The sequence below is a fragment of the Typopeltis vanoorti genome, chromosome 1 (assembly GCF_054136105.1).
Source record: "Typopeltis vanoorti isolate ZY-2024b chromosome 1, IOZ_Tvanoo_1.0, whole genome shotgun sequence".
Taxonomy (NCBI): domain Eukaryota; kingdom Metazoa; phylum Arthropoda; class Arachnida; order Uropygi; family Thelyphonidae; genus Typopeltis; species Typopeltis vanoorti.
In genome coordinates this window covers 91,291,331-91,316,136 of record NC_143549.1, presented here as the reverse complement: position 1 = coordinate 91,316,136, position 24,806 = coordinate 91,291,331, and the positions used below count along the sequence as shown (strand labels likewise).

General features: G+C 37.4%; 1 protein-coding gene across 1 annotated transcript in view; it reads right to left on the bottom strand.

Moving 5' to 3' along the window:
* LOC150110202 (glutamine-rich protein 2-like) overlaps positions 1 to 20,503 on the bottom strand; it is a 61,653-nt gene extending 41,150 nt beyond the window's left edge. The window contains exons 1-2 of the mRNA XM_090392571.1: positions 20,429 to 20,503; positions 16,820 to 16,873 (exon numbers count right to left, since the gene is read on the bottom strand). Of these exons, the coding sequence (XP_090248697.1) occupies positions 16,820 to 16,873; positions 20,429 to 20,503 (129 nt within the window). The remainder of the gene's footprint in view (positions 1 to 16,819; positions 16,874 to 20,428) is intronic.
* Positions 20,504 to 24,806: the final 4,303 nt, after the last annotated feature.

The following is a 24,806-nucleotide window of genomic DNA, read 5'->3' as shown; positions in this document are numbered from 1 at the left end:
GTGCGGCTGTGGTCGACCTTATTTTGGCCAGACAGATAAATCTGTTTCACTTCGTCTTGAGGAACATAGACATGACATCTCCTACAATAGAGCACAAGCGAGCGCCCTTTCAAGTCATGTCCTTTTCTCGGAAAACTCTAACCTTGAAGAACAGCCACATCAAGTTGACTGGGAACGCACTACTAATTTATATATTTGCAAGGATGAATTCGAAAGAAGAATTATCAAATCAAAAGAAATAGTTCTGGACCCTTCACATTTAAACAATAATCTTAGCTACAATTGCCTGATTCCCATAGCGCAGTAATCCAGTACTGGTGCTCAAAAATTAGCTGTCGCACACATTCTACTCATGCCAACAGTAGCACGCGGTCACCTATTCAAATATGACTGTTACTATTCTGCTTTTTTATTAAGCTGGAAAGTTCATTTTTACCGTGTTATTTTATATCTTATGTTTTTTATTTCTCACTTGAAGAAGTCGGATCACCGATGAAACTAGTTGTGATGTATTAAAGGTTTTTGTTATACTTTCTCGGGTTCTAGTCAGTTAAATTTATTTTTCTAAATATATATTTATTTATATTTATTTATATTTATATATATATGTGTGTGTGTGTGTGTGTGTGTGTGTTAAAGATGCCAAGCTATTTTAAACCTGGTTTTACTCCATTTCCCAAGTAAGCAAATAGACAAATAAGTCAAGTTTGCGCCTGCACATAGTGCAAGTCTAGGCAACTCGTGGTAAAGGTGGAATAAGCTCTGATCACTATTCTTAATATTCACCCTTAATGCAAAGCCCATCTTCTTGAGGAGATGTATGATGCCATGCATTAAAGGCAAGCGGCCACTACCCAGACTGGTTTCGACCTTTATTGAGGTTTCATCAGTGGAAGCCAGGCTTAGAAATACCAAGGTTAAGTAATACAGAGCTTATAAGTATTTTACCAAAATAAGTTACCATAAGTTCCTTGACCTTATTAAATAAAAATCTCAGGATGAGAAGATGTAGAAAGTTTTTTCCCTTTGGGTATAATATATGTTAAAGTTTCCAAGCTATTTTAAACCTGGTTTTACTCCATTTCCCAAGTAAGCAAACAGACAAATAAGTCAAGTTTGTGCCTGCACGTAGTGCAAGTCTAGGTGACCCACAAAGTAGTGCAAGTCTAGGCAACTCGTGGTAAAGGTGGGATAAGCTCTGATCACTATTCTTAATATTTACCCTTAATGTAAACCCCATCTCCTTGAGGAGATGTATGATGCTATGCATTAAAGGCAAGCTCCCACTACCCAGACCGGTTTCGAACTTTATTGAGGTCTCATCAGTAGGAGCCAGGCTTAGAAATACCAAGGTAAAGTAATACAGAGCTTATAAGTATTTTACCAAAACAAGTTACCATAAGGTGCTTTGACCTTATTAAATAAAAATCTCAGGATGAGAGATGAATGTAGAAAGTTTTTTACCTTGGGTATAATATATGTTAAAGATGCTTTAACATAATGTTAAAACTCAAAATAGCTTGGCATCTTTAACATATATTATACCCAAGGTAAAAAACTTTCTACATTCATCTCTCATCCTGAGATTTTTATTTAATAAGGTCAAAGCACCTTATGGTAACTTGTTTTGGTAAAATACTTATAAGCTCTGTATTACTTTACCTTGGTATTTCTAAGCCTGGCTCCTACTGATGAGACCTCAATAAAGGTCGAAACCGGTCTGGGTAGTGGGCACTTGCCTTTAATGCATAGCATCATACATCTCCTCAAGGAGATGGGATTTGCATTAAGGGTAAATATTAAGAATAGTGATCAGATCTTATTCCACCTTTACCACGAGTTGCCTAGACTTGCACCACTTTGCGGGTCACCTAGACTTGCACTACTTGCAGGTGCAAACTTGACTTATTTGTCTGTTTGCTTACTTGAGAAATGGAGTTAAACCAGGTTTAAAATAGCTTGGCATCTTTAACATATATTATACCCAAGGTAAAAAACTTTCTACACACACACACACACACACACACACACACACACACACACACACACATATATATATTGAAGGATTTTAAGGACTAAAAGCCAAGAGATACCAAAATAGAAAAAAAAAACTATTTATTATTCGAACGCACAAGTAGTCTTCTAAGAAGACTTCATCAGGTACATACACAAAATATACTTGACAAGAGAACAACAGTTGTAAATGAGGTTGCAAACAGTGCCGACATTTGAAGGCATTCTGGATGCCATAATACTATTAGCCACATTTGTGCAGACATGACATGTAAACCAAAGTTGGATACCTGAAGAGTGACAGTCAGAAGGGCTATAGTTTAGGTTAGTATTAAGATGGACCAGATTGAAGATAATTTCTGTTGATTCCACAATTCTTCTCTCAAGTTCATCATAGCATCTAAAAATGTTTTCTGATTTGTTCCAGATCACTGGATGAGTGCTAGAATCTTCATCGTTAGATTGAACAGAATTATTCCACTTACAATACTAAATAGAACATGAAGCTTAAGAGTTTTGGATTTGGTCATAACATCAGAAGAGCTGATTATAACTGAGATGGCATCTCTTCTCCCCAGTTGGAGAGAGTGACCATGTAGTTTTGACTTGGAAGATGAATAGACATGCAGGAGTATCAAAAAGAAGGAAATACATGTGGAATGATAAGGTGGGTGATTATAATAGTCTTAGATATCAATGTGGGGCAGTTCCATGGAGGGAGGAATTGGAAGGGTGAGATATCATCTTGGGAAATTGTGAAGGAATATTTATTAGCAGCAATAGTAAGCTGTATTCCACGAGTGAAGAAGAGGACACAATTTGGTGCGAAGTGGATGACAAACAATATCAAACAGGAACTGCATGTGAAAAAGAGGTTATGGAAGAGATATAAGGAGAGGGGGTAGAGAGCAGATGCATGAAGAATATAAGACTCAGGCCAGGAGAGTGACTATTATGGTAAGGAAGACAAAAACTGAAATATGAGACGAGATTGGCCCTAAGATCCAAAGAAAATCCTAGGGAATTTTTTTAGCTGTGTGGCTAGTAGGAAGATAAATGGTTGTGGAAGAATGATATTATGGGATAAAAATGGAAATATAGTGACTGATGTAGAGGACATAGTGGAGTTGTTCAATGAACATTTTATTGGAGTATTTCATCCTGTCAAAGTAGGTTTTAATACCAGAGGGATAGGGCAGGTTCAAGGTTTAGAGGTACAAGAGGAGAGTGTGTTTCAAATACTGAGTACTCTGGATGTCAATAAAGCTGTGAGACTGGATGGAATTTTGTCACAGGTTTTGAAAGAATGTATGTGCTAAAGAACTGACAGCTCTGTTGACCTGGCTTTTCAATGAAAGTCTTGCTATAGGAAAGGTACCTAAGGAAGGAAGGAAGGTAAGATAGTATAGTGCCATTGCATAAGGGTGGTAGCAGACTGGAAATGTCAAATTATAGACCAGTTTGTGTTTCATCATTGGTTGTTAAGATCTTGGAGAAATTAATGAGGGACCATATACAGCATTGGGCAGATGAGGGTAATGTTATCTCACAGGAGGTGATTACAGGGTTGACACTGTCAACATGGATTTGTTAAGGGGTGCTCTAGTTTTAGTAATATGGTTGCCTTTTATAATAACGTGACAAAAGCAGTTGATGAGGGAAAGGCATATTCTGCCATTTTTTTGGATTTTGCAAGGCATTTGACAGGGTGCCACATGTTACACTGATATTTAAGTTGCAGCACATGGGTTTAGATGTCTGGCTAGTCAACTGGATTCAAGCTTTGCTATCTGATAGGTATCAGAGAGTTGTGTATGGTGGGGCATTATCAAGGGGGGGGGATAGAAGGTTACAAGTGGGGTCCCACAAAGCTCAGTACTGGCACCTGTATTGTTTAAACTTTATATCAATGACATTGCCAGTAGATTGCAAGAGGATATTCAGTTGTTCGCAGATGATGTGAAGCTAGGAAGGGTTATTAGTAATAGTGCAGATGTGGCAGCCCTGCAAGAGGAGTTGAAAACTGGACAGATGGGCAAATGAATTGGGGTATTGGTTTAATGCAACAAAATGTAAAGTCTTCAAGTTTGGGATACATCGATGAGAGGCTGCATACGTGATTGGAGGAGCTGTACTGGAGGAAGTAGGGGAGACAAGAGATCTGGGGGGGGTGATGATTGATAGACACCTGAAATTCACTGAACATATCACAAAGGTGGTGAAGGTAACCCAGAGGATTACTGTAATACTGAGAAGGACACTGACCTGTGGAAATAAGAGTTGTCATTCCATTGTATAAAGTCCTGATCAGACCACACTTGGACTATTGTTCTCAAATTTGGTCTCCAGTATTTGAAGGGGATAAATTAACTGTGGAAAGGGTATGGAGGCAGATAACAAAGATGATTTCAGGACTATACAATATTGGTTATGAGGATCGGATGAGGGAACGTGGACTGCAGAGTTTGCTAGATAGAAGGAGAGGTAACATCATTGAGACTTTTAAACTGTTGAGAGGTGGTTACAGGGTTGACACTGGGGAGTTCTTTTGCTTGGTGGAACAGGGGAAAGGAGCAGGGACAAGGGGCCATCCCTGGAAGTTACAAAAGGAAGCTGTGAGAAAGAGGGTGAGGAGTGATTTCTTTGCATGGAGGGTTGTTGAAGATTGGAATGCATTGCCTGATAGAGTGGTGAGAGAATGAATGGTCAATGAGTTCAAGGAGTGGTATGATATACTTTGTGTTTTCTAGGAAGGACCTCCCACAATGAGTCTTTTGACTCCATGGAGACATGAATCATAAGGAGAATAATAATAATAATAATAATAATAATAATAATAATTTTTTTTTAGATATTCTTCTGTAAAGTATATTTTTTGTATTTCTCTTTTCATGTTATGCATCCGATGAAGTCTTCTAAGAAGACAAAACTAGTTATGCATTCAAATAATAAATAGTTTTTTTCTATTTTGACATCTCTCGGCTTCTAGTCATTAAATTTCTTCAATTATGTCATATAGCCAAGTGAATCCATTTCATTAAAAATACATTGCTGGACTGGTTGGCCAAGTGGTTAGTGTATCTGCTCTCCAGCAAATACGCTATATACCAAAAAAAGCTGTTGGTTCGAATCCTCGTGTGGACATGGATGTTTGTGATTGTCTGTGAAAATATTAGTGTTGGTGGTGGTGGGCAGTAGATGCTGTTGGTGTAGATTATGCAGCTCACTGTAGTTGGTGGATCAAATGGTGGAGATGGAGAGTTGTAGAGTAGGTGCCTTCCCTCGATTAGTCTTTGGACTCCTTGGAGGTGTCACGTAATAATAATAATAATAATATATCATTCTGTAAAACATTTTAAAACTAATGTTATTTTTTACAGCCTAAGCCTTTCAAGAAACTCTGGTAGACTTTTGCTTCCCATATATCTATGGTGATTTTTTGGTGTTGGCCAAAGCAGTGAAACGTTAAAGGTGTTAGAGAGGTTGATGAGAATTAGGATTCATGATTGGGTTGACAATAGCAGTTGATAATTACAAAAGAGGAAGGTCACTAGGAGAGTGCTCCAATGGTCTGTTTTTGGGACCATTATTGTTTAATAATATCAGGACATTGATGATATCAATTAATTAATGATATCAGGACAGGCTTAACTGGAGATATACAGCCGTTTGTCAATAATAAAAAGTTGGCAAGAATAGGAGTAGAACAGATATGTCCTTGCAGAAGGATCTTAGTAGACTATGTAAGTGGACAAGTGAAAAGAGCTATCAGTTTAATGTTGTCAAGCATAAGTACTTGAAATCTGGTAGGCAAGGCTGGGATACAGAGTATACAGTTAATGGAGAAGTTTTGAAGGAGGTGGAAGAGATTGAGAGATCTGGAAATAATAGTGCAGAGAGAGAGACTCGAAGTTTATGGATCACATTGGGGTATGTCAAGATCCTCCTTATCATTGCAATTGTGATGCAATTGCAATGATAAGGAGGATCTTGACATACAGAAGTAAAGAAGTGGTGGTTTCCTTGTATATGGCCTTGATCATGTGACATATGAACTACTTTGTCACTTTGGGTTTTTTTCTGGTTTTCAAGGGGACGATAATATATTTGAGAGGACCCAGCAGAGTTTCATTAACTTGGTTTCAGGTCTATGAAATGTGAAGACACATTGAGAATATGCATCTTGCAGAGCCTTGTGAATAGGAGAAGGGATATGATAAAGCCATATAAGTTGGTGAGGGTTGTTACCAGATTAATGTGGAAGAAATTTTTCATATAGTAGAGAGAGAGAGAGAGAGAGAGAGAAGGATAGAACTTGAAAGGTGGGAAAGTTGGCCATCCCTGGAAGTTGTATAAGGAGAGTGTGAGCAAGAGAATGAGGAACAGATTCTTTCTGTGGAATCGTCCTGAAAGTGTGTTGAGTGCAGAAACTGTGAATGAATTTAAGATACAGTTTGATGAACTTTTTGCATGAGAGTGTAGACCTCCTGCAATTAGTCTTTTGACTCCACGAAGGTCTGATTTTAATAATAATCATACACACAAACTACTCAGTTGCTGAAGAGATGTGAAATTGCATTGAAGGAAGAGGATGATGATGGAACTGTAGCAGAATATTTGTAATGAAATGTTCAGAGTTTAGTGATGATACCATGAAAAGAATACAATAATATATTATTATTATGATGATGATGATTCAGGCCTCCATGGAGTCACAAGACTGATCGTGGGAGGTCCACCTTAGAAAACACAAAGTCCATCATACCACTTCTTGAAACCATTGACCATTCCTGCTCTCACCACTCTATCAGACAATGTATTCCACGGTTCAACCACCCTCCATGCAGAGAAACTACTCCTTATCCTCTTTCTCACAGTTTCCTTTCATAACTTCCAAGGACAAGGGGATGGTCCCCTTGTCCTTGCACCTTCCCCCCTGTTCAACCAAATGAAAGAGCTCCCCAGTGTCAACCCTTTAACTACCTCTCTCTCAACAGTTTTAAAAGTCTCATTCATATCACCTCTACTTCTATTTACCAAAGTCAGCAATCCACTCTTCCATATTCCCTCAGCTTATTCTCATAACTAACACTGTACAGTCCTGATATCATCTGCCTCTGAAATCTTTCCATGGTTAATTTATCCCCTTCAAATCCTGGGATATCCAAATTTGAGCACAATAGTCCAGGTGTGGTCTGAACAGGGCTTTATACAATGGAATGACAAATCTTTTATCGGTGCAGATCTGCATCCTTCTCAGTATTGCAGCAATCCTCTGGGTTACTTTCACCACCTTTGCAATATGTGTCCTGAATTTCAGGTTTCTATCAATCAGCATACCCAGATCACCCCCCCCCCCCTCACACACACACACAGTTCAGACTCATGATATCATCAGATATGAAAGGTTCATTGATACAAGAATATATTTATACCTATGAAGCAGGAAATTATAAGATACTTTTTTCAATCAAGAGACATCTAGTCAGAAAATACCATGATTTTAATGCGAGAAGTAAAAGAAATAAAAGTGCAAGAAGGAAAGAAAGATGAGTAATGAGAAAGAGAAGTCAGAATATGAAAAAAACTAGTATGTAAAAATAAAGAAGAAATGTTCCCCACCTTTGCAACGAGTTGTCCGATATTGTACTATGTACTAGGGTCACTTGCATTAGCTCACGCCAGTGATCGCCGATACTTTATAGTTTACTATATTTGGCATGAAACTCTCTGATTCCAATCTTTGAGTTTCTTATTCGGTTTTAAAACAATGTGGATTTTATATCCCCTTAATTTAAAATATTGTTTATATCGCCGAAATGAAGCTTATTAGCTCTTTATATTTAAGTAAGAAAAAATGTTTTTATATGATTAAGAAATTATTTTTTTTGGTATACTGATAATGACAAATCATTTCAGAAGTAAAAGTAGCATTATTTAATTATTATTGTTGTTGTTCAGGTACCTCCATGGATTCCAAGAACTTACTACAAATCTCAATAATTCTCATTATACCTTTTCATTAAACTCATTCAGTGATGTTACACTTACTGTTTTGTCCCTACTCTTCCTACTGATATGCATTGAAACGGCTATACATAATATATATATATATATTTATATGACTCTCATCCACAAAAAAAGATTTTAAACCTATATACTGCAGCAGTACTGTAAATGGTTTTTTTAAGTTGTCAGGTAATCTGGAAATCCTATTCTAGAGACTAAACATGGAACTTTTCAATCCATCTGAAGACCCTAATAAGCAAAGCAAGGTAGTTTTTGCACTGGCAGTGAAATTTTCATCTAATACCTAAAGACATTCATAAACATCCATGTCCACAGTAGTATTCAAACTCATAGTGTTTTGGATATGCTATCCACTTCCCCAACCAGGCCAGTGGCATTTGTATGATATAATCTCTTTACTAACATGCATATTTCTATTACATTCCATTTTTTTATCTCTTTATTGAACTTTTGACCCCATATTTCCTAATGTATCATTATAATCAACATTCTGCAGAACTGATATTTTGATGTCAAAAAACACACTAACAAACAAGAAGTAGTAGAAGTTACAAAGAATACTTGAAAAAGAAGATGATACAATAGAAACATATAAGTTATTAATAGGGCGCGGTAGGTATTTGGGAAATAATGGTTAGTACAGGCCTCTCACAATGAGTCTTTGACACTTTGGAGATGTTGGCCGAGTGGTTAGCTTATCCGCTCTCCAGCCAAAAGACTGCGGGTTCAAATCCCACTGTAGGCATGGATGTTTGTGATTATCTGTAAAAAAAAAAAAAAAAAAAAAATACTGGTGGTGGTCAGCAGCATCTCCAGCAACCCATTTCACTCATTCACCACTGTCTAAGCTAAAATTCTAGTCTATATATCCTTGCTGATTTACTTAACTTCCAGGGATGCCATTTATTCTTTCTTTTCCTGTCTGGTGTGGAAAATTTTCTGCATGGATCAGTACCATAAATGTCCTCTGATATATTTCTTATTCCCTCATTTTTGCACATCAGCCAAATTTTGCAACCACAAATTCTTGTAATGTCAGACAATATGACAAATTAGTCATATTGTCTGATATATTGAGTCACTGCTGTGTCAGTGTTACTACATAAGAAAAGAAATCAATACTAAATTGTTGTCTGATTACCTAGAAAACAATCTCGGCAGTATTCATAGAAGGATCACTAGTGCAGAAGAGGTCTAGTGTTTGGAAAGTTGTATTTTGATAGACATATAGTTTGTGCAATATCATTAGTGATAGCAAATATCTCTGCATCTCTATCTACTTGATTAGTGCAGTTGAAAGAGGAAAACAACTGGAATTGGGAAATTTAGAATCTCCAATACATGCCTTCATTATTAGGAAAATTGGGCTGCAGAATATCAACATTTAAAGAAAGAAAATCAAAAGGCTCATAAGAGTTGGCAATATGAGGGAAGTGATACAGACAGCAAATGAATTTTATAGAATTGAGCAGAGAATTTTAGCTAAAGAAAATTAAAAAAAAACAAAAAAAACATTTTATTAATAAATAATAGAGAAAGAGCCATACGGCTTCACTTTGGCAACATAAATTATATAGAAACAGCAAATAGTGAAGATCCAACATTATTTCATAGCTAAATGTATTTAAAAATTATGAAAGTTTTGTAATTTAGCCATAGAGCTTATGAAAATACAATCCTCAGCATCATAGTTGCCTTAGCTTGCACTACTTAAAAGAGCATGACTGCTGCCCAAACATTTATATATTCACCTTTTATTAGTACATTTGATAAAGATTTCACTAGCCTGACAGCTGTTTTGAACTGGCTGGTTCTTTTCAGAGACCAGGCAGAAACCTTTTGAGCAAAAACTCTTATTCAGTACTAAAACATTCATATATCAGATAAATGTATTTTGCATAGCTTAGGAAAAAAAGAGTCCAGAAAATGTTCATTGTGTCAGTGTAATGTCTGTCTATAAAAAGTGGAATATGAGGATAGACTGAAGATAAGTTGGTAAGGGGTTGGTTGTTACTAGATGAATTATTATTATGATTATTATGGGATCCTGCACTCTTATATACAACTTTCTGATATCTATCTGATAGCCAGTCACTGATCCAACTCGCTAGTCTTTTATATAATCCATCCATTTCAATTTATTTAACAGCTTGTCATTATACCAATGTATATGCGTCTCCCTTGTCCAAGACATTTGTTACCTTGTTATAGTACATAAGTAAGTTTGTGAACCATGATCTCCCTTTAACAAAACCACGCTGATAACCACAGAGAATACTGCTGTTATGAACCTATTTCTGTATCCTACTTCTCACCATTCTCTCTAGTACCTTCACCACAACTCCAGATACACAGATTAGCCTATAATTTGTAGCCACAGCCTTATCACCTTACCACCTTTATGCAGTAGAATAATTTTACCTTCTTTCCACCTTCTTGGATCTGTGTGCTTTAAAGACTTATTAAACAGGCATGCTGATGCTACTTTCAACTGACTGGAACATTCCCTTAAGACATGTGGTGATATATCATCAAATTCTATTGCCTTATTGACATCAAGCTTATTTATTTCCTTATATACCTCTTGCTGGCTCATAATTAAGCCATCCTCTTCTATTTCTACTTCAAATTACAGGCCTGTCTGTGTGTCAGGTGTTGTGGTTAAGTTGTTGAAGAAGCTGGTGAGAACTAGGATCCAGAATTGGGTTGACAACAATGGTGTTAACTTTGATGGACAGCATGGATTTGCTAAAGGGAGATCATGTTGTAATAATCACCTTGCTTATTACAATAAGGTGACGGCTTCCTTGGACAGAGGAGAGGGATACACAGTAGTATACTTAGATTTTGCAAAGACTTTTGATAGCTTACCACATGATAAGTTGATGGTCAAACTAGAGCGGATGGGGTTGGATATTAGATTAGTGCATTGGATCAGAGACTGGCTATCTTATAGATATCAGCTAGTTGTGTATGGGGGAGCAATATCCCTGAAGAGGAAAATCACTAGTGGTGTGCCTCAGGGGTCTGTTTTAGGGACATTGCTGTTTAACTTGTATATTAATGATATTGGCTAAGATTTGGATGGGAATATTCAGTTGTTTGCAGATGATGCAAAGTTGGGATGAACTATGAAGAGTAGAGAAAATGCTGTGGCCTTACAAGAAGACGTGAATAGATTGAGTGAATGGGAATGGGAATGCAAGGTTTTAAAATTTGGGAAAACAAAGATGGGATGTAGAATTTACACTTGGTTGAGGATATATTGTTGGAGGTGGATGAAATAAGAGTTCTTGGGGTGATAGTGATAAGGATCTGAAATTTAGGGGACACATTGCCAAAATTGTGAGGACAACACAAAGAATTCTGGGAATGATGTGGAGGACACTGACTTGTAGAAGTAAGGAGATTCTAGTTCAATTGTTCTATTCTAGTTCCACAGATTTGGTTACTGGTTTTCAAAAGGACAAGATGTTGGAAAGGGTCCAGAGGTAACTGACTAAGGTAGTTTCTGATCTCTCTCTCTCTCTTGAGTGTTGAATATAAGGAAATGTTGAGAGATGCAATTTACAGAGTCTAGTGGATAGGAAGAGGGGGTGATATAATAGAGACCTACAAGTTAGTAGGGGGTTGTTATAGAATCAATGTTGGAGAGGTTTTACAGAAAACGGTGGAAGATCATGGGATGACCTCTGGTTCTCCCATGATCTCCACCATTTTCTGTAAGCTGTATAAGAAAGGTGTGATCAAAGGAGTGAGAAGCAGGATTTTTTTAATGCAAAATTGCAAATGATTGGAATGCCTTGTCTGGGAGGGTGGTGTCTGCAGAGAATTTGAGTGTATTTAAGGCTTGGTACGATGAGCTGGGTGTATGACAAAAGGATCTCTTAGATGAATCTTTGACTCCTTGGGATAATAATTAATAATAATAGTAATACTATCCTTTACACTTGAACTTCTCATGATATCATCCTGATGAGGATGAAACACCCTTATAAATTGTTCACTAAATACTTCAGCTATATTCTCTGCAGAAGCTACTATTTCACCATCCTCATCCATTAACATCATCTTATCATAATCATTCTTTGTTTTACTTGTCTCATATCTAAAAAACTCTCTAGGGATTTTATTGGCCTGACTTGCTAATTTCTACTTGTACTGCAATTTTGCTGTTCTTACCAAGTGAGTCACCTTCCTGGCTGATCTTTATATTCTTCATAGAATTAATTGCTACCATTATTCATCTTGATGCCTCCATTGTGTCTTCTTCTTCTTCCAAAATTCATTCTTTATCCTTTCATTCATCCATTTGACACCTACTTTATTCAGTTTTTTTGACCTAATTAATTATTATTATTATTATTACGTGACACCTCCAAGGAGTCCAAAGACTCATCGAGGGAGGATGCCTATACTACAACTGGCCGTCTCCACCACTTATCAACAAATTACAGCAAACTGCCACTACCATCATGATCATCACCTACACCAATGCCATCTTCTGCTCACTACCACTACAAGTGTTTTTTTTTGTCTGTAAATTGTGTGTGTCCTCAAGGCTGATTGGTCTGTATGCAAGATGAAAAACCTGAGTTGCTGGGAGAAATCCTGCTACCTCTGTATGAGATCGGCTAACTCACCTTCAATTGAAAAAAAAAAAAGAAAAAAACATATAAAGATTCCTCTCATCACAAGAATTGAACTAAGGTCAGTTCAGTTGCATTGTCTACATTGCAAAAATATGATGGGGGGGGTAGAACAAGAGGCCATCACTGGAGACTGTATAAGGAGGGTGGTATGGAGAGTGGTTGGTAAGTGGAATACATTGCCTGAGTGTGTTGTGAATGTAGATGCATTGAATCAGTTTAAAGCACGGTTGGATGAGCATTGTGTGCAATAGTGTGTACCTCGCACGATGAGTCTCTGACCATGGAGGTCAGATGTTAATAATAAGATATAATATAAATGTAAATATTTATATAAAATTATAAACACATAATCGATAATGTACATATGAACATCATAATATTTTGAGAATGTTACCCTGTCTCTGAAATCCAGATATTCCTCTGTGAAATTAGATGGTAGATCCACTATAAAAATATAAAAAAGAACTGTGTGAAAATAAAGTTTTAAAAGTTTTAAATCATAGTAACTTATAACAAGTGTAAATTTTTATCAGTATTTCAAAAGTTTCGTTTTTTTAAAAAAAAAAGAAGTAATCATAAGCTTTGGTAAGTAGTACAGGAGTATGGAGTGGATGGCCAACTATTAGCTGCCATCACGTTCCTGTATGATGCCCGGAGTTTTGTGTCAGGGTAAACAGCACAAAGTATAAACCTTTCACAGTCTCTGTTGGCCTCCACCAAGGGTGTGTTCTGTCATCCCTCCTTTTCATAATATTTATGGACTGGATTGATAGGCACAGCCGAGGCAGTGAGTGTGTCAGAACTGGAAGATGTAGCATTGGACGTCTGCTTTTTGCAGATGACCTAGTGCTGCTTAGCTCTTCCACAGATGACCTCCAGCAGACCCTGGATAGGTTTGTAGCTGTTTTTGCAGAAGCCAGAATGAAGATCAGTGGCCAAAACTGGAACATTTGTGGTCCCAAGACAACCATCCCAGTGCACTCTACATGTGAGTGGAGTCCCACTGAGGCAGGTGGAGAAGTTTAAATACCTTGGGTCCATATTCACGAGTGATGGAAAGTGGGATGTAGAGCTAGATACTCGGATTGGCTCAGCAAGCACAATATTGTGGGAGCTTGGCCATTCAGTAGTATTGAAGCGGGAGTTAAGCCCGAAGGCAAAGCTGGCTGTCTTCAATAACAGTTTATGTCCCCATCCTCACCTATGGTCATGAGAGTTGGGTAATGACCAAAAGAATGCGGACACGAATCCAAGTGGCTGAAATGAGGTTCCTTTGAGGGATTGCAGGCTGACAAGACTCGACAGAGTCAGAAGCTCTGCAATTTGGGAAACCCTCAATACTCAACCGCTGCTTCTCCGTGTTAAGAGATCACAGTTACATTGGTACGAGCACCTGGTCAGAATGCCACAAGAGAGGCTCCCCTAGCAGGCCTTCTTTGCTAAGCCAGAGGGTGGGCACGTTTGGGAGTCCACCTGAGCTTGGTGGCAGAGGATTGTGACCATTGGAAGTTCCTTTTGCAGCTGCTACCCCACAACCCAATTAGGAAAGGTGAGCCTTGAAGATGAACAAATGAATGTAATCATTCTGATTTATAAATTGCCTTTTAAGCAGTTAACCAAAAATTTATTTGGTTAATCACAGTCTGTGTGTATAGACTGTGATTATAATGTTTCTTATAAAACTTATAACATTTGTTTTCTGTGATTTCTTCATTTGCTGTTTATTTTTATATGGTTATCTATTCATTTATGTACATCAAAAGATGTAGAATAATTATAAAGCATGATATAAAACAACCAGTAAGGTCATATAAATGCTTAATATTAAATATATATGTAGGCTGTTCAATAAGTAATAAGACTATATTTATACAGAAAGCAGATTACCTTTAATCGTCATCATTTACATGGTCTTTTTCGAAGTAACTACTGTGAGACGCGATGCATTTGTCCCAACGTTGCGTCCACTTCTTAAACACATATGAGAGTCTGTTTTTTGAGAGTTTTTTCAAAACTGCCTCCACAGCTTTTACACATGCTTTGTTGCTTTCGAAATGGTGGCCTCTTAGTGGTTTCTTGAGCTGAGGAAACAGCCAGAAATCGCATGGTGTGAGATCAGGACTGTATGGAGGGTGTGGTAGGATATCTGTGTTGTTCTTCTGCAAAACGTCCACTACACAACCAGCAATATGTGGCCTTGCATTATCGTGGTGCAACAAGAAGCCATTCTTCAGCAATGGACGCTTCCTTTTGACGTGCTTGATGATAATCGCTGCTGTGTTGATCATTGTCTCTGTGATGGACGTTGAAGGTCTTCCCTCACATTCAAGATCTTCCACATTTTGCCTTCCTTCCTTAAAAGTTTTATGCTAGCGAAAAACACTTGCCCTCGACATTGCTTCATCGTGGAAAGCTTCACGTATCACGTTAAAAGTGTCCGATGCCGAATTTTGCAAACGCACACAAAATTTAATCGCATAATGCTGTTCCAAGGATGCTTCCATTTCGAAGACTGGTTGCACCTCGTAGGCACGCTGATGAGCACTTGCGTTTAGTCACGTGACACTCTGGCACATCAGCCTGTATACGCCATCTATTGACCTCTTTTGTTAATACATACAGCAACATTTCTTTATTCCACGGAAATTAATATTGTGATGAGTGGTTTCGCCACAGTAAAATTAGTCTTATTACTTATTGAACAGCCCACGTATATATCACAGTTGTGATTTTTCAAAATTATGGCACATTTCCTGTTTTATTAACAATTTCTATTTATCTCTGCCTCATAAAGATTATCATTATAATAACAACAAATCTCCAGTATTATTATATTTGTCATTACTCACATATTATATTATTATATTACTATTATATATTACTCACAGTTATTATATTATACAAATATATATTATATTTGTCAAACTTATATGTCAAAATACTTGACAAACCACGCCTTAAATTCACTCAGCCTCTGCTAATGCATTCCAATCATCATTCTCTACGCAATGAAAATCCTAATCCTCACAACCCTGGTCATCATGCCTTTACACAGTTTCCAGCGATGGTTTCTAGTTCTTATTCCTCCCATCCATGGAAAAATTCTTCCTATATCTATCTATCTATCTGGAACTTGTGCCTTTTTTCATATTACTCCTCTTTTTCCTTACCAAAGTATCAGTCTTCTAGATTATCTTCAATATCTTTGCAACGAGCCTTGGGCATCAATGCCCTGTCCACTACCAATCCAAGAAATCCCTTGCCTCTTTCACTTCTTACAGTGAATCCTCCACTAATATGATATTCATCCTTTCATAATGATAATGTAGGCAGTTTGGGGGTTGGAGAGGGGGGGGGGGCAGGAAGAAATATCAGTTATTATTATAATTGATGATGAAAAGTTTTCAGACCTGTGAAATTCTTATCAATCACCCTAATCTTAACAATAATGATGATTTAAAAATCCCAAGAATATGGATGACTCATATTCTACCTACATAACCTTTTGGTTTAAGAGTTCATTTTAAATTATAATTAGGACTATTAATCCAAATTTTAGCCTTAACACTGATGTTAAATTATTGATTAGGCCACTACTAATGCTGTATCAAAAGAATGAGTATGAATTTGGTCTCTGATGATGTTATAAATAGGATATAGCTTTGATGTATGTATTTTCCCCACTAGAGTTTAGGCCAGTAGAATAACAGCTGATCAAGTTATTGTCACTTTGTCTTACTGTTTGAAATATAATATAACATATTTCTGTGTATGTAGATGATGACTTTAATTTTCTGACGTTTTGACCTATATATTAAACTAATTATTCTTAAAACTTTTGTAGTCTCCATAATTTTATAGAAATGAATACGGTTAGAGATGATTATAAATTTTAATTTCAGTTATGAAATGTAGTTTTATGTAAATAAAAAAAGAAATTATAGATTTCCAAGAAAGATTTACTTACACACATGTGCAACTTCACTTCGATTTGGTTTATCTGGCATCTCTTCCTATATTAAAAATTAAAATGATTTTGACAATTGACTGCATAAATTAAGATATTATATACTGTTAAGTTATTTCATGAATGATGGCTTTTATTTTATTTAAGTTTAACTTACCTCAACTACTTCTAACCGTGTTCTGGCATCTTCAAATTCATCTGCATTAGCTTTCTGAAAAATCATATGCAGTATTTAGATGACAAATAATTTAATATCATCTAATATCACAATAATATTTATTAGTTCCAATATGGATCAGATCAGAACATAATATCTCTTTTAAGATATTAATATTGTTAAGTGATGAAACTAGATATGTCATTAGTGGAATAAACCAGCAAACGAATGAAAATATGAATGCTGTTATATTTTGTTCTTTTGGCGATAATTTTGCCATAAGGCTTAACAAATTAACATTATAACACAGGGAAAAGAGTCAATAATATATTTAATGACCACATATTTCAACCTTAAAATTATAGGTCATCATCAGAGGTATCAAACATTTTAAATACAAAATAGAACACAAACAATGGATTATTGAAAATACTAAGAGCCATGTGATGTTATATAGAACAACACAAATGGATAACAGAGGAAACAGTGTATTATTATTTTTAAAAATAGTTAACAATGTACAATTAAAATAAGACTCTCCCATAGCTTCAATAGTGAGAAACAATTATTTCAATTCAGGTTTGGATGGTGGAGTAAGGCTTCGGTGCTTTCTTTAAATAAACATTAGAATTTATAATGACAATGATGGAGTAAACATGTTTCAGACCATAAGATACTGTGAACAATATCAATTCCATCCATGATGTGCTAGCCTTGATTTGTCAGATATTCTTATCCAGGGATGATCCCTTATTGGCAATGTAGAATAGATGTTCCTGCACTCTTTATTCCACTAAATTTCCAGTTTGTCAGAGGTAGGAAAAGTGACGGTTACATGGAACTTGGTGGATGCCAGGAAGCAGAGGGGATCATTTATCTTTAAAAGATGGGAACTATGATGATAGTTCCCATCTTTGCTATTGAAAAGAATGAATGTAAACATTAGATTAACTTTTTAAGGATTCTAGAGACTGGTTCTGAGAGCCAGAAATTATGAAATAGGAACCTTCTTTCATTGTTGTTTGAACTCAGCTTATAGGAATCAAAAGTAAGCTGTATAGTCCATTCTGAGAAGCCAATTGAGGTGCATATAAAGTTTGATGTCCAGAAGTTATTGCTAAACCTCTTGAGGTTTAGAGTATATAATATAAGCATGATGTAACAAAGTTTTTATAATTCCAGTCTTTTGAGAAGGATGTGAGCAGATTGTTGTTGAATACAGCATTCAGCAAAGGTAGGTTTTCAATAAAATGGAAGTAATTAAAAAGCTAGAAAACACATGATGCACTAAACTTCTTCACTTTTTTTTTTTTGCTGGTCACACTGCAGCAATCTAAGGAAATTAAACTATTAAATGTCCTTCAGTTAAAGTGGTTATCAAGGAGTTTAGAATAAGAACAAAATAGATGGATTCTATGTACTTTATGATGCAGTCTTTGATTTTGATAAAAATCAAAGTTGTTTTTCAGAATGTCAGAACAGATTTTAATCCGAGCAATCAGAATAAAATAATTTTTCTGCACAGTTTTCAAAGTTCATAAGTCAGATTGCAAAGCATTTCATAACTGTTGTGTTCAGGCTATGTGTACTGCTATGCTTTATGAATACAAATTTTGACATGAATCACAGTTGTTATATAAATGGAATCATCAAACATGGCTGGCTGCCCTTTTCTCAAATATTATAACAACTGGAAAACTACCAAAACTGTGACAGGAAGCCAAAATAATTGCTGTGCCCAAACCGGGAAAGATCCAAATAATGTCAAAAATCTATAACCTATCTCCTTGCTTTGCTCCACCTTTAAGCTCTTTGAACGAATTCTCCTTACAAGAATTTCACCACTCATCGAAAGAGCAACCCTTATTGAACAAGCTGGCTTCAGGCCGGGAAGAAGTTGCTGTGACCAGATCCTGGCCCTGACAACATAGATTTAAAGCAGGCTTCCAGTAGAAACTTAAATCCGGAGTCACTCTCGTTGACCTAGCATCAGCTTATGACAGCCTGGATCAGGGGCCTCTTCCTAATGCTAAACAATATCATAAGGTGCAAAACAACTTTCCAGCTTTTTGAATCCATTCTCTCCAACAGAAAGATCCTGGTCCATATTGGTGGAAAAAAGAGCATGCCCAGATTCCTCCACAACAGTCTTCCATAGGGCTCTGTGTTATCCCCTTTACTATTTAACATCTACATGTCTGACTTACCACATACCAGCTCAAGCAAATATGTATATGCCGATGATCTCACTATCCTACAGTCTACCTCCTTTGCCAACCTAGAAACAACCTTGAACAGACCTGAATATCCTGGAGGTGTACTTCAAGCCTGAAGCCAAATCCAACAAAAAGTGTGTCCACAGCACATTTGTTTTGTTGTCCACAACACAGCACATTGTCCAATTCCTTCCACCTGAACAATGCAGAGGCAAATTGACACCTCAACCTCTCTTTCTGTGACAAAATGGTAGAACATGAGCCTCACTAGAAATACCTTGGAGTGAGCCTGGACAGAAACCTAACCTATAAAAGGCACATCACCAACCTGTCCAACAAAGTTAAAATGAGAATTAATATCATCTCATGGCTTGCCAGAACAATCTGGGGTTGTGGTGCTGATGTCTTAGGGTCGTATGCACTAGCCCTCGCATTCTCTGCAGCAGATACTGTGCCCTTGTCTGGGAATGAAGTGCACACACTTACATTATAGATACCCAGCAAAATTTTGCAATGAGCACAATTAGTGGGACACTGAGAAGCATGGCTGCCTATATAACATTGCTCCACCAAATATATGGAGAGGACAAGCCTCGATTCAAGTATTTAATAAAGTTATGAGCAACCCACTCCTGCCTCTGCACTAGACTCTCATAAATCCATCTAGCATTTGCCTAAAATCACGAAACCCTTTCTGGTCCATGGATGAACTCTCTTCAGCTGCCTTATCATCAACACCTGACATGTGGAGAGAACACTGGTCCAACAATCGTCCAACAAATGACTTCCTGTGCTCTGCAGCCTGGTTTTGCCCTTCCTAGGAAGATTTGCACCTGAAGCATTTTCAGGTCTGAAGCTTTCTACATCTTTCTCTCATCCTGAGATTTTTATTTAATAAGGTTTAAGCACCCTGTGGCAACTTGTATTGGTAAAATTTATAAGTTCTGTATTACTTTGACCTTGGCATCTCAGGGTCTGGCTTCCACTGACGAGACCTCAATAAAGATCGAAATCGGTTTGGGTAGTGGCCCGTCCCTTAATGAATAGCATTATACATCTCCGTAAGGGGATGTGCTTTGCATTAGGGAGAAATACCAAGGAAAGTGATTGGAGCTTACTCCAACTTTACCATGAGTTGCCTTAGACCTGAAAACACTTAAGGCACAAACTTGACTTACCTGCTTGTTTGCTTACTTGGGCAAAAGGATTAAAAAACTGTCAACCACCTAAAGCCTCTTGATAAGACAGCGCAAATGCTATCAACTTGGCCAGCAAATAATGATAATAGAATTCAATGATAAATAATAATAAATAACAAATAATAACCAGACTGATTATGAATTTATAGATTACTTAACAATACTGGTTGATTACTATTGCGAAAAAAACTTACTGTGTCTTTGAGCATATCAGTGGTATCTTTTAATTCTTCAACTGTAGGTACCATATAACTTTCTAAAATATCCATTAAGGGGAAAGATTAATCAGTGTGCATTATATATTTGACTTCAAAAATAATTACATAAATTATTATTACTATTATTACCAGACTGCACAAAATCAAAAGATTCATCGTGGAAAATCCAGACGCTGCTACATTGCCTATTGTTCCACACCTTAAACTTTTTTACAACCTCTGATTTTACTATCCATCCTGCTAATACATTCCACTCACTTACTACTCAAGAAGAAAAAAAAAATCAGATAACACGTGCAACATAGTAATCCAGATGTGACGTGACTAGATCCTTATTCACTTGAATCTTCACTACCATAACTCTACATGTCAACATTATTTTTTTTATCATAGCATTCATCTGTAATATTCATTACCTTTTCTTTGCCTTCCAAACCAGCCATATGGCTTGAACAGTATAGGACTGTGAACATAACTCTGTGACATATCACTTGTAACCTGTCTTCTTCTATAGACTTCTTGATGTGCAACTCTAATATCTGCAGGCAGCTAGTCTCTAATCCATTCCATTCAGCCCCTGTGTGTTTCAGTATCAATATTCATATGCTATGTAGAAATCTGTGAAATGCCTTTGCAAAATTTAGAAATATTACTGTATATGCCTGATTCTCATCTACTATATCTGTATAAAAAAGAAAGGAGAGGGGGGGGGAAGAAAAGGAATAAAGGCAACTGTACTAGAACCAAAAAATTAAAAAAATCTCACTCGTGCTCAAATTTTTGCTTCATTAGATTAAAAATAGAGAGGATGAATCAGATCGAGTGGGAAGTGATGTGGAAGAGTGGGAGAGTAAGACAGGAGAGATTGAAGAGGTGGTTATGAATGAGGAAGTGAGTGGTATGAGTATAGAAAATGAGAGAATGGGTGTGCAAGAGAAGCAGGGAAACGGGGAGGCTCAGGGTGGACAGGGGTACACAGCATGAGAAAGGTGGATGCTCCAAGAGGAGGTGAGCATGTGTAGGCAGGAAAGGAATGGGATGACCAGGGATTAAGAGGAAACAGTTGGAATTGAAAAGGGTTCTAAAATGAAGAAGCAGAAAGGGAAATGGCTCCAGTCAAGCATGGAGAGATCACATCGAGTGAGTTGTACAAGTGGACCTAGCTGTAGATCCAGAAATGAGCTCTTGTGTTTAAATACAAAGTTAGAAGTATAAGAAACAAGGCAGATGAAATGGTCGCACTAATTGCGTCTGTTCACCCAAAGATTGTCGGAATAAGTGAGACATGGTTGGAAGAGGATGACATCCTGACAGGAATGGAGATGGAGGGGTATGATGTGTTTCATGAGGACAGAGTGGGTAAAAAGGGAGGGGGAGTGCTATTGATGATAGAGAAAGAATTATGTCCATATAAAGTGGAGATGCAAGAGGGAAATAGTGCCAGTGGTTTTGAGGCAGTGTGGTGTGAGATAGAGGTGAATGGAATCAAATACTTGCTGGGATGTTGTTATAGACCTGGTAATGTGGATGGTGGTGATAGTGAAATGTATAGTCAAATAAGCCAAACAAATAAGAAAAGGGTGATTTTAATTATGGCAATATAGACTGGAATGAAGAGATAGCAACTGGAAGTAAAGAAAATGAGTTTCTTGAGTTTTTGAGGGATAACTACCTCAGACAGTATATAACAGAGGGCAGCACACGAGTTTTGGGGGTCTTGGATTTGGTCATCTCATCAGAGGATGTAATTATAAATGAGGTGTCAAATCATCCACCAATTGGTGAGAGTGACCACGAGGTGATTATCTGGGTGGTGCCAGCAGTGTGAGGACCTTTGTGAGAAAAGGGTATATGTGGAACTACAAGGGGAGAGGGGATTATAAAGAGCTCAGGAGACAGCTTGCAGGTGTAGTGTGGAATGAGAAGTTAGCTGGAAAAGAGATCAATGCAGCTTGGGGGATTTTCAAAAACTATTTAGTAGATGCAGTGTCTAAATGTATTCCAAGGGTGGGAAGGTTAAATAAGGTGGGTGTGAGATTGATGAATAAAGAGATTAAGCATGCGATACAGAGAAAAAGGGCATTGTGGAGGCAGCATAAGAGAAGTTAAAATAACCAATTCCATGAGGTCTACAAAGACCAAGCAAGGAGGGTGACTTGGTTGGTGAGGGTAGCTAAAGAGAGGTATGAACACCAGTTGGCTAATGAAGCCAAAAAGAATCCTAAGGAGTTCTTTCGATATGTAGCCAGCAAAAGAAAGAATAATTATGGAAGGATGACATTGATTGGAGAAAATGGTATAAAGACAGCTGATGCAGAATGTGTGGTGGAGATACTTAATGAGCAGTTCATAAAGATCTTTCAATCTTGTGAATATGACTTCATGGAGGGATTGAGTGCAGTTGATGATGGGGGAGGAGAGACTCACTGTAGGTGAGCAAGAGGTGTATGGGGAAGATGAGTAAACTGGATGTTAATAAGGCTGTGGGATTTGATAATATATCACCACGTATTCTGAAAGAATGTGCCAGGGAGTTGACATCTGCCTTGACATATTTTTTTAATATGAGTCTTACACTCGGTCAAGTTCCTAAGGAGTGGAAGGAGGGCAACATTGTGCCACTTCATAAAGGAGGTGATCGAACTCAAGCATCAAACTATAGGCCTATCTCTGTGTCAGGTGTTGTGGTTAAGTTGTTGAAGAAGCTTGTGAGAACTAGGATCCAGAGTTGGGTTGACAACAATGGTATAATCTTTGATGGACAGCGTGGATTTGCTAAAGGGAGGTCATGTTTTAGTAATCTACTTACTTATTACAATAAAGTGACTGCTTCCTTGGACAGAGGAAAAGGATACACAGTAATATACTTGGATTTCGCAAAGGCTTTTGATAGAGTACCTCATGATAAGTTGACAGTCAAACTAGAGCAGATGGGGTTGGATATTAGATTGGTGCATTGGATTGAAGACTGGCTATCTGATAGGTATCAACAAGTTGTGCATGGGGGAGCGATATCCAGGAAAAGGAAAGTCACTAGTGGAGTGCCTCCGGGGTCTGTTTTAGGTCCATTGCTGTTTAGCTTGTATATTAATGTTATAGGTGAAGATTTGGATGGAGATATTCAGTTGTTTGCAGATGATGCAAAGTTGGGACGAACCATGAAGTGTAGTGAAGATGTTGTGGCCTTACAGGAAGACTTGAATAGATTGAGTGATTGGGGATGTGATGTTGCAAAATGTAAGGTTTTAAAATTTGGAAAACAAAGATGGGATGCAGAATTTATGCTTGGTGAGAATATATTGTTGGAGGTAGAGGAAATAAGAGATCTGGGGGTGATAGTGGATAAGGATCTAAAATTTAGGGGACACATTGCCAAAATTGTGAAGACAACACAAAGGCTTCTGGGAATGATGCAGAGGGCACTGACTGTAGAAGTAGGGAGATTCTTGTTCCATTGTATAAGGTTTGATTAGGCCACACATGGCCTATTGTGCCCAGATTTGGTCACCGGGTTTTCAGAAGGATGAAGAGATGTTGGAAAGGGGCCAAAGGAGACAGACTAAGGTAGTTTCTGACCTCTGGAATGTCGAGTATGAGGAAAGATTGAGAAGATGTAATTTGCAGAGTCTGGTGGACAGTAGGAAGAGGGGAGATATAATAGAGACCAACAAGTTGGTAAGGGGTTGTTGTAGGATCAATGCTGGAGAAGTTTTACACAGAATAGTGGGAGATCAGGGGAGAACCAGAGGTCATCCCCGGAAACTGTATAAAGAGGGTGTGAGTAGGGGAGTGAGAGGCAGGTTTTTTCATGCAGAGTTGTGAATGATTGGAATGCCTTGCCTGAGAATGTGGTGTCTGCAAAGAGTTTGAACGTGTTTAAAACACAGTATGATGAGCTGTGTGTGTGATAAAAGGACCTACCAGATGAGTCTTTGACTCCATGAGGTCTTGGGGTGGTAATAATATTAATAATAATAATAGTTGGCTGATAGAAGCTAGTGTATGTAGAAGTACTGTATGTGGGAAAATGATATCCTGAGGGCAAAAAGTGTCAAGTAGTGAACTACAAAGTTCTGTCTGGAGTACAGCTGTTATATTTATAAAATGATGATAAATTAAAATGATAATCAGTTTATAAATTTAACTTCTCTTCTCCAATGCCAAAAACTAGAATGAGCAACTGCAGAGATTTGCCAAAGCGTTGCTACAAGAGGGGTTTGAATAGTTGTTCATGTTCTATGAGAAGAATGGAGATATCATTTATCTTGATTGTAATGTAAAAATCATGCACTCTGGACAAGAGAAAATGGTACTGTATTGATAGAACCTCGCTCCACCAGTTGAGGTTGAGAAG